Source organism: Mus pahari, chromosome 9 (genome assembly GCF_900095145.1).
Source record: "Mus pahari chromosome 9, PAHARI_EIJ_v1.1, whole genome shotgun sequence".
In the NCBI taxonomy this organism is placed as follows: domain Eukaryota; kingdom Metazoa; phylum Chordata; class Mammalia; order Rodentia; family Muridae; genus Mus; species Mus pahari.
In genome coordinates, this window is record NC_034598.1 from 85,917,018 (window position 1) to 85,926,726 (window position 9,709).

Sequence of the window (9,709 nt, forward strand, 5' to 3'; positions counted from 1 at the left end):
TCTCTCTCTCTCTCTCTCTCTCTCTCTCTCTCTCTCTCTCTCTCTCTCTCTCTCTCTCTCACACACACACACACACACACACACACAAATTAACCCTTTCACGAAGTCTCTACCCTGTAGCCCAAAGACCTCCTCCTATGCCCAACAACCATACTCTGTCTCATTATGGAACTGAATCCACTGGAAAATAAATGCTGGAAAATAACATGCATCAAAAAAAGAGATAGAAAAATCATCACTCAGAGTGATTGACTCCCATATCCAGCAGACATCTGCTAAGCTTTTCTCAATGCCAAGGAAACACTACACTTGGCACCAGACACACAAAGGGAATATGACACAGTGCTCAGTTCTGAAGGGTGCATAGACTAATGGGGAAGAGCCAGAGACAGGAAGTGTAAGCACAGGGAGTATCATAGTTGCCATGACATGAATCATGGAAAGTACATCAGAGCAGCCATTTTTGTTATGGGAGAGAAATGACAGGAAGTGAGAAATGCTTGACTTGGGCAGGGCTACACTTAGTTAAGGAATCCGACTTCTTTAAAATCAAACACACGTTTGATTAAACAACATCTATCCTGTGAGGAAATAATAATAATGCTCTCGTGTGTGTGTGTGTGTGTGTGTGTGTGTGTGTGTGTGTGTAATTCTCTTCTTTTGAAAATCTCCTGTTTAAGCTCTCCAATGTAGAGGTGAAATGAAAGTAGAGATGGGCAAGATGAATTACTTCTGAAGGAAGCAATCCTGGCTGGGAGAATTTGAAAATTAAAGGAGCAATAGAACTGATGCTTAATGTTTCTTAGATTGCTTCTGTCCTAAGTATCTATTGATGTTTTCAGAGATTCAATTATACGACGGCAGAATGATATAACTTGGAGAAAAACTCAATGTGGGCATTAATAATAAAACTTAATAAAAGCAATTCATTAAGAGAAATCACCATTTTGAGTCTCTTAATGGACTCTCCCCCATAAAGAAGGAAATGAATAATAATGCCCCCCCAAAAGAAACATTTTTGTAGGTAGGATGCTGCAGCTCCCATGGTATCGCTGCATCTTGGACTGACATAAGGCATGTCACAGACAGACAGGAAATCTACCTGCTTCCTTTTGGTTTGGTTTTGATTTGTCCTAATTGCCTTCTGGATTTATTATATTATTAAATACTATAACTTACTGAATTGCAATATAAAGTGATTTTGAAAAGTGGGTAAATCTTAAGCATACAGACGGGTCTTCAAAGACTAAAACATGAGAACAGACACATCTGTGTAAGTGAGAAGCTGGCAAACTGTTGTCCCCAGGCCAAACTCAGCCCAATAATTGTTGTAAGTGATGTGTTCTATTACCATCCCATACCCGGTCCCTTAGGCACAAATAATCCTGTTCTAAGGACAGGTGAAGAGGGTATGCCACATTAGATAGCCACATATTCACCTAATCTCACTAAATTATTAGGCTTTTTGAAAAATATTCTAGCTGGTATACAGTAGCATCTCAACATGGTTTTAATATGAAAGTTTCTGGCAACTAATGACACTAAACAAAGATGCTTATGTTCTTTAAATTTCTATCTGACCCATGTCTTGGGAGTAGGAGGCATATCTTTTTCTTAGTGATTTGTAGCATCTATTTACATATAGACATGAGTCATGTATTAGTTGATTTTCTTATTGTGACAAATGTGACAAATTGTCTGTCACAGACCAACTCGGTGAAAGGAAGGTTTGTTTTAGTTCCTGGTGTGAGGGGTACAGTCCATCATGCCAGATAAGATACAGTGGCAGAAAGCCCCATGGATACAGAAGTTTATGGCAGTTTATATCACATCCAAAGAGGAAACAGGGTGATCTGGACACAGAGTCACACTCTAAATATTAACCATAGCCCCCATTGGCCCACTTCATCCAGTTACACCCTATTGCCTAAAACAGCGGTTCTCAACCTGTGGGTCGTAACCCCTTTGAGGTCTCACATCAGCATATCCCAGCATATCAGGTATTTGCAATACATTACAGTAGCAAATTACAGTTATGAAGTAGCAACAAAATAGCTGTTATGGTTTGGGGTCACCACAACACAAGGGACTCTTAAAGGGTTATAGTATTAGGAATGTTAAGAATCAAAATACTCCCAGCTATAGACTACATATTCAAACACAGAAATGTGGATAATCTCACATCGAGACCATCATGTGTCAGATAAAGTCGTTGCAAGTCAAACGACTTCCGTGCTTGATGGCTTGTCTTCCCACTCATAATACTATCTTCAATTTTGTTCTTCTTCAAAATTAGTTCCAACGAATTCCACATTAACATTCCCAATTTCTATTGTAAAGAAGACCAACAACAACTTTTACTGAGATATTTCCTGGAATTTTGAACAATTTGAACAATACTTGTATATTGTCCAGTCCCTGAAGGTGGTATAGTCCTGCATTTGTCTTTATATATTTTCTCAATAGTCTTAGTGTAACCATTTTGGGTTGCATACTTTAGATTTATTACTAAGAACTTGATACATTTTAGGCAACTGCACATAATGTTGCCTTCACAATTTTTCTGTTTGTATATTATTTGTTTGTAATATGGGGCTTTGTTGTTTTTTATCCTGATGACTGAACCCAGAGCCTCATTAATTTTAACCACAAACTCCTGCCCTGAACTACACACAGGGCCCCCCTTTATTGTCTGTTTTGTTGCTATTATATTAAGTTATCACTGATTTGTATATTGAACTTGTAAGAAAGAAGCCTTCTGAAAGCTAATATCAATTATAATTCATTTTTTTTACATTTTTCTACATGTTCTCCCACATCATCTACAAATAATGATAGTTTTATATTTCCCTTTCTAATCATTAAACATTTAGGTTATTTTTATACTAAAACCATTCATATGATACTGACATGGGCATCTTGCTCCTGACAGGAAGACAAAAGGGTTCTATACGTTACTGTTACTAGTGTATCATAAAAATGATACATTTTTATACATTTCACAGATTAAAGAAGTATTCATACACACACACACACACACACACATATATGTGTGTCTGTGTGTGTGTATGTGTGTGTGTGTGTGTGTATAGATATAGATAGATTAGATATAGATATGTTTCTAAGCATCATCGTCATAAGTTTAATCATAAGGTAATGGGCTGTCTTTCCTTGCTGTCCCAAGCCACTCATTGTCATTATGTGCCAGTCAGCCAGCCAGCATAACTTAGTACCTAACAAATCCCTTCCATCCATAAACCACTGCAGTGTGTATGTGGGAAGGAGAAGCATAGTGAGGCCCACATTCCTACTTTCACAAAGCCAAGTATAAATAAGGAAAAAGGGAGAGCAAAGCATAAGTGCAAATAAATTCACTCTGTGTTGCTCAGCAACAGTGGAAGCTACCAGATGAGGCTGTGGAACTGTAAATCTCCAAGAGAGGGCACTTTTGAGCTTAACCTTAAAAGAAGAGTCGAGTTTCATTAGTTTATCAATAAAGACATTATGTGTATGTTTGACTCACAAGACCATAAGTTCAAAGTGGCCAGAGCAAAGGTTTTTTTGCCAAGTCTGGAGCATGAAGGACATTTGATCTTGAAGCTTAGACATCTGCATGGAAGAATGACTAAGATTTTTGAATGGTAGGGAGAAAAGGAGGAGTTGGTCTGTGGGCTGTGAGAACCTTCTGAAGCATTTCTTGTTGAGAGATGATGAGCAACAGCCTGTAACCAAGACTCTGTGCAGACTGATAGAGATTCAGTGGGGAAGAGAGGTGAACGTCAGGAGAGACAGAGTCTGATGTCAAGTAGGGACAGTGGGAAAGAGGGAGAAGTGGGAAACAGTAATGATGGAACTTGGAGTTGAATGTTTCTGATAGCTCGCCTAGCAGAGATCTAGTATATACCCAAGAAGACCACGAGCAGGAAGAATGTCAAAATAGGAACCGTCATATCAGGGTGTGACACGTCAGCATATCTTAAGTATTCCACGAGGAGATGCTTTGGAAATATACGACTATCCTATTTTCAACATTCTACCCACTTACTGTAGTATTCTTCCATGTAAAGTTTAATTAATGGTGGCTTCCCATTCTCTCCATCCCTTCTATGTTTATTAATTAAATTCTACCATGAAGAAGAGCCACCCTTTATTCCCTGTGCATTTACAGCTTGTAGTTATTAGTACTTATGTTGATATGACTTTGACAATCTTTGGGTTATGATCCAGTACCACTATGATTTGGTTATGCCCCATTACTCCAGCTTCAGCTGTCGGCAGTGCCTACACACTTGTCTTGTTGATGTGCCCCCATCAGTTGCTAAGCATCTCTTTACTCTTTCATAAGACAGTACAGTCTCCTTGTGTGTTTTTCCACTGCAACCTGCCATCGAACTTTCTGCCAAGAAGTCCTGGTTCCATTTGGAAAGTATTGGGGTCTGGGGTAAACTTACTGCCTCTCAGATTTCACTGTTCTCAGGCCCAAGAATTACCTTTTTGTCTAGTCTCATGGCCTTTTTTGTAAGAGAGGTTTCTTCGGTGTATTATTCTCTCCTTTTTTAATTAAATTATTTCATTTATTTACATTCCAACTGTTGTCCCCTTTCCCAATCCCCCTTCCCTGAGTTCTTCAGCCTATTGCCCTTCCCCTTTGCTTCTGAGAGATTGCTCACCCCCACCATCCACCCCTGTCTCACCCCTGCCAGCATCCTCCTTCCTTAGGGCATCACATTTCTACAGAATTAGGTACATCCTCTCCCACTGAGAGCAGACGAGGCTGTCCTCTGCTACATGGGGGGCAAAGGGGGGCGACAGACCAGTCCATGTATGCTCTTTGTTTGGTGGCTTTGTCTCTGTGAGCTCTGAGGGGTCCAGGTTAGTTGATATTGTTGTTTTTCCTAAGGAATTGCAATCCCTTTCAGCTCCTTCAATCCTTCCCCTAACTCTTCCATAGGGGTATCCTACCTCAGTCTAATGCTTGGCTGGAAATATCTGCATCGGTCTCAGTCAGCTGCTGGTAGAGCCTTCCAGAGGACAGCCATGCTAGCCTGTGAGCACAACATAGCATCAGTAATAGTGTCAAGGTTTGGTGACTGCGCATGGGATAGATCCCAAAATGACTTGATGCAATGATACGTCTGGGTTACTGTCTCTTTGAAACAAACAACCATGGGAAACTAACATTATTCATTTTCTCCCTTTTCCTCCCTAGTCCTTCAGTTCGGATTCACGACTATCTTTGTGGCAGCTTTTCCTCTAGCACCACTTCTGGCCTTACTGAATAACATCATTGAAATCCGACTTGATGCTTATAAGTTTGTTACTCAGTGGAGAAGGCCTTTGGCTTCGAGAGCCAAAGACATAGGTAAGTTGGGACCAGGTAGGCTTTTTTGAAGATATGAAGCAACTTGTAGAAAAATGTTAAAGCTTGCCTGATCCAGTGACACACGCCTTCGAACCCAGCACTGAAGAGACACTGGCAGGTGTATCTCTGTGAGTTCAAAGCCTGCATGGTATACATATTGAGTTTCGGGCCACAAGGGCTACATAGTAAGACCCTGTCTCAATGCATACATACAAACATACATACATACATACATACATACATGTATACATATTAAAAAAATTAAAGCCACACACTTTAGGAATCCTCAAGGTTTCATGAAAGCTGATTTGGCTAATTTTTGAAGAAAAAACAATGATATTGGTTTTAAATAATATTGTGCAAGAAATAAAGCCACCTATTCAGACTGATGGCTTTAGATTTCCAGTGCTTCATGAATTTGTGCTTTAATAGGTTCTTAGTTTGGTCAGTTCTGCTATACGACTTTAGAATCTAAAATATTGATTCATCATTTTTAAAAATAGATCTATTTGCTTCCATCCCACTGTACCCCCATTTTCCTCAGTGTTTTCCTTACACGAAGCAAAACCTAGCCTCTCTAGTGGCAGAGAAGGGCTTTGGTCTTTGGCTAAAACTACTGAGTCAGTTAATGGTGGCTACCCATTCTCTCCATTCCTTCTCTGTTTATTCACTAATTCTACCGTGAAGAAGAGCCATCCTTTATCCCCAGGGTGTTTTCAGTTTGTATTTCTTAGTCTTTATGTTGATATGATTTGATGATCTTTGGGTTATGATGCAGCACTCCTCTGTATGAGATGTAGCACTCTTGAGAGTCACTGGAATAGGGACTGTCTGATACATGCCTGCATCCGGTACTGAGAACAAGGCAGCTAGGCAGCAGCCAGCGAGCATAGCTGGGACCTGGATGTAGACGTTTTGCTCAGAGTAGCCTCTTACTGTCGAAAGAAAGCAAGTGTTTACTCACTAGGCATCAGCTTGAGCCAGCACATCAGGGACAGTCTGCAAAGGTGAGCGGAAGAGACCTGGTCATTACCACTGTGGAGTGTCCAGTCTATTAGGGCCTTGACACTGTGTGCAGATCTTATCAGACGGTATGTGAATGACTGGGCAGCTAGACTTCTTTGCCGGATACTGACCCCAAGCCATGAGTACATTGGTACATGCACACACCTACAGAAATTCCTTCCATTCCAAACGGTTTGGAAACACAGATAACAATGCCTTGTTGCCAGAGGCATTTGGAAAAATGAAAAAGGACTTTCACAGGTGGATTTGCCTTGCTGTTTTCATTCTTACTACCTCTGGAGGAACTAACACCACCTTTCTCTTTGAACAGGAATTTGGTATGGAATTCTCGAAGGCATCGGGATTCTATCTGTTATTACGAATGCATTCGTCATAGCAATAACATCTGACTTCATCCCTCGCTTAGTATATGCTTATAAATATGGACCTTGTGCAGGCCAAGGAGAAGCCGGGCAAAAGTAAGTGCTGGAAAATGATTATGAAACTTCCATTTCTTAGCCATTGCACGCTGCCGGACACAGAGAAAGGCTTTTTATACCAGGGCATGTGATACACAAGCCTAGACAAGGCCTATGGTAGGGGAAATGAAATTATGTCATTACATTTCAGCCAAAGAAAACACATCCCATTTAGCAAAGGGTTGGAGCCCAAACAAGTCAGACAAGTTTCTGATGCTTCTAATGTGAGAGCAGCGGTTCTATTTTCCCTGTCTGACTCCTGCCAACACCAAATTCACAAATGTGTGAGTTCCTAATGTGTATAACAACAAAACAGCATGCAACCTAGTATAACATAGAGTTATGGAAATGTTATGAATTTATTTTTTAAAAAAGGGAATTACTATTTGAGATTCACACTGTCATGGTCTGGAGGCTGCAAATTTCACATGAGGACTGTGGATCCCTGTACCTAAGACCCAGAAGGGACTCAATAAAGATTGGTGTAGCGTGAAGAGTATGTTTTTCCCTAGCTATGATCAGTCTAATTAAGACATAATCCTGTGTTCTGAGGGTTAGAGTAGAATGTATGTGGTCAGATAAAACCTAATTGTTACTATCACATGCCACCTACCTTTTATTTCTGTGCTCTGCCAAAAGTCTTAGCATACATTACTATGAGTCCCTAAAGTCACAACAGTAATCTAACTCTAATTGTGGTGTTTAGATGTCTGCCTATGGTCTTTGATGCCTAGAAAATTATCTGCTATGGCTGCACCTAATAAAAGCAGCCCTGCCCCCTGGTTTACAGTCTTAGCCAAATTAATTTGCTCCTGTGTCACTGTAGGCAAATGGAGTAATTATCCTGAGTTAAGCAAACCTGGAGGGATCCAGTGTCACCATTATCCACCACACACTAAGGCATGGATGATGGAGGGCTATGACAGAGCTCACAATCTACCCATCTGAAGAGGCTCCTATGAAGTCTTCTACTACAGTAATCATGGGGCCATTAAACACTGATTGTCTAGCAACTTTAAATGAGCCTATCAACTCTTTAGAACCAAGACCTACAGACTTGGATTATACTGCCCAGGGGTTACTTCCTAATGACAATCCCCATCAACAGTCTCTACTTGATTTTGCCTGAAGAAGCCTCCCTTCACTGAAGCCACGTTCAGATATGTTCTGCATTTGATTCTCAAAACGACTTGGGGAAGACATACATTATTCTCCTCACTCTAGAGAGCAGAGGATTGTTAAAGGGACAAGCTCCACCTTAACTGCTGGAACCTACACAGAAGTAGAGCCACACCTACACAGACCTCTCTATTCTTAGCTCCAGGGCTCCAAATGACTCTTTGGCTCATCTCACTGTAAACCTCCTGAGTTTAATCCATAATAAAGTGTTTTGATCCTTCCCCACTCCTGCTTATGGTGAAACTTGTGATTGGTTTTGGGGGAATCAAAATGAACAGAGAACAAATCTGTAGAGTTGATAGTGAATCAAAGCTTTAGAATTCTAGCAGCCTACCAGTCTTAAAGCAGTGTTCATGGTGATTAGAATTTACCTACAATGCCTTGGTTTCCTGTTATTGGACTCTCTGTCCATCTCTGGGTATTTTCTTTGCAAATTTCCTCTTTATGAGCTATCTGCAATGTTCCAGAGTATATCTCTTGTCTCTAATCCATTGGCCATTCTTCTTGTTTTTATGTGTGTCTATGTGTCTCCCTATTGGTGGAGACTGTATGTGAAATGTGAAAGTGTGTGGTGTGTGTGTGCGTATGAAGGTGTGTGGTATGTGTGTAGCTGTGTGATATGGTGTGTGTGTGTGTGTGTGTGTGTGTGGTTGTAGTGTATATGGTTGTGTGTGTGGTTGTGTGTAGTGTCTACCTGTATGGCTGTGTGGTGTGTGGATAGGTGTGTGGTGTGGGCATGTGTATGTGTGTGAGGGTATATGTATGTATGGGTGTGTATCTGGAGTGTGGTGTGTATATGTGTGTGATGTGTGGGGCTGTACATGTGTGTGTTCATGTATAGGTGTGGTGTGTGTGTGTGGTGTGTGATTGGTATGCAGTATGTGTGCATGTGTGTGTGTGTGCATTAGTGTGTGTGTGTGTGTGTGTGTGTGTGTGTGTGTTATCCTTTGTGAATCTTAGCTCTGTCATAGCAGGCACCCAGCTACTTTACAGTGATTTTTTTTCTCCTTTGTCTTCATCATCTTCTTTTCCTCTTTCTCTTCTTCCTCTGCTGTTTTTCCAACTTAGAAATGCTCTAGAAATAAAAAAGCTTGTAGAGTAGAAGCACCATAAAATCTTAGACAGTTGTAAGCTTTTGCAGTGCATTGGGCAGCTAGAGTCAAATCCCACTTGTGATATAAGCCAGTTGTAGAAATGACATGTTTCCATTTAAATTGAACCTAAGTCAAACACGCTCTACCCAAGTCCGTCACTGTGCCTTCCCATAGCTCTGTGTTACAACACTCAGCACCTCCTCCTCTCTGTTGGGTGAGCTTACCTTGGCTCCTCTCTGGTGGACGCCTTCACCTGTGTACATAGTGTCCTTTGATTCCCACAACCCTTGTCCCTGAGATGACACATTTAGGTCTGCCTGATGCTCTTCCTGGCCCTTCTATTGGTGCTGTTCCCAAGCAGATTGCAGACTGCTTAAAAGGAAGGTTCACATCTTTGCTGTCCATTTCATGACCATTAAAAGTTGAGTCACTCTCCTATTCTGGATGCTCAGCAGTCAGGTATTCAAGGCTGCTGGGAAGAAGTCCGTTCTCATCCTTAGCCATCAGGGAAATGCAAATCAAAACAACCCTGAGATTCCATCTCACACCAGTCAGAATGGCTAAGATTAAAAATTCAGGTGACAGCAGAT

General features: G+C 41.0%; 1 protein-coding gene across 4 annotated transcripts in view; it reads left to right on the forward strand.

Moving 5' to 3' along the window:
- The window catches only part of Ano4 (anoctamin 4), a 289,902-nt gene that overhangs the window by 267,348 nt on the left and 12,845 nt on the right, over window positions 1-9,709 (forward strand). For all 4 annotated transcript variants that reach the window (XM_021204624.1, XM_021204627.1, XM_029542512.1 and 1 more), the window contains 2 exons: window positions 5,210-5,362; window positions 6,699-6,846. In XM_021204624.1, the coding sequence (XP_021060283.1) occupies window positions 5,210-5,362; window positions 6,699-6,846 (301 nt within the window). The remainder of the gene's footprint in view (window positions 1-5,209; window positions 5,363-6,698; window positions 6,847-9,709) is intronic.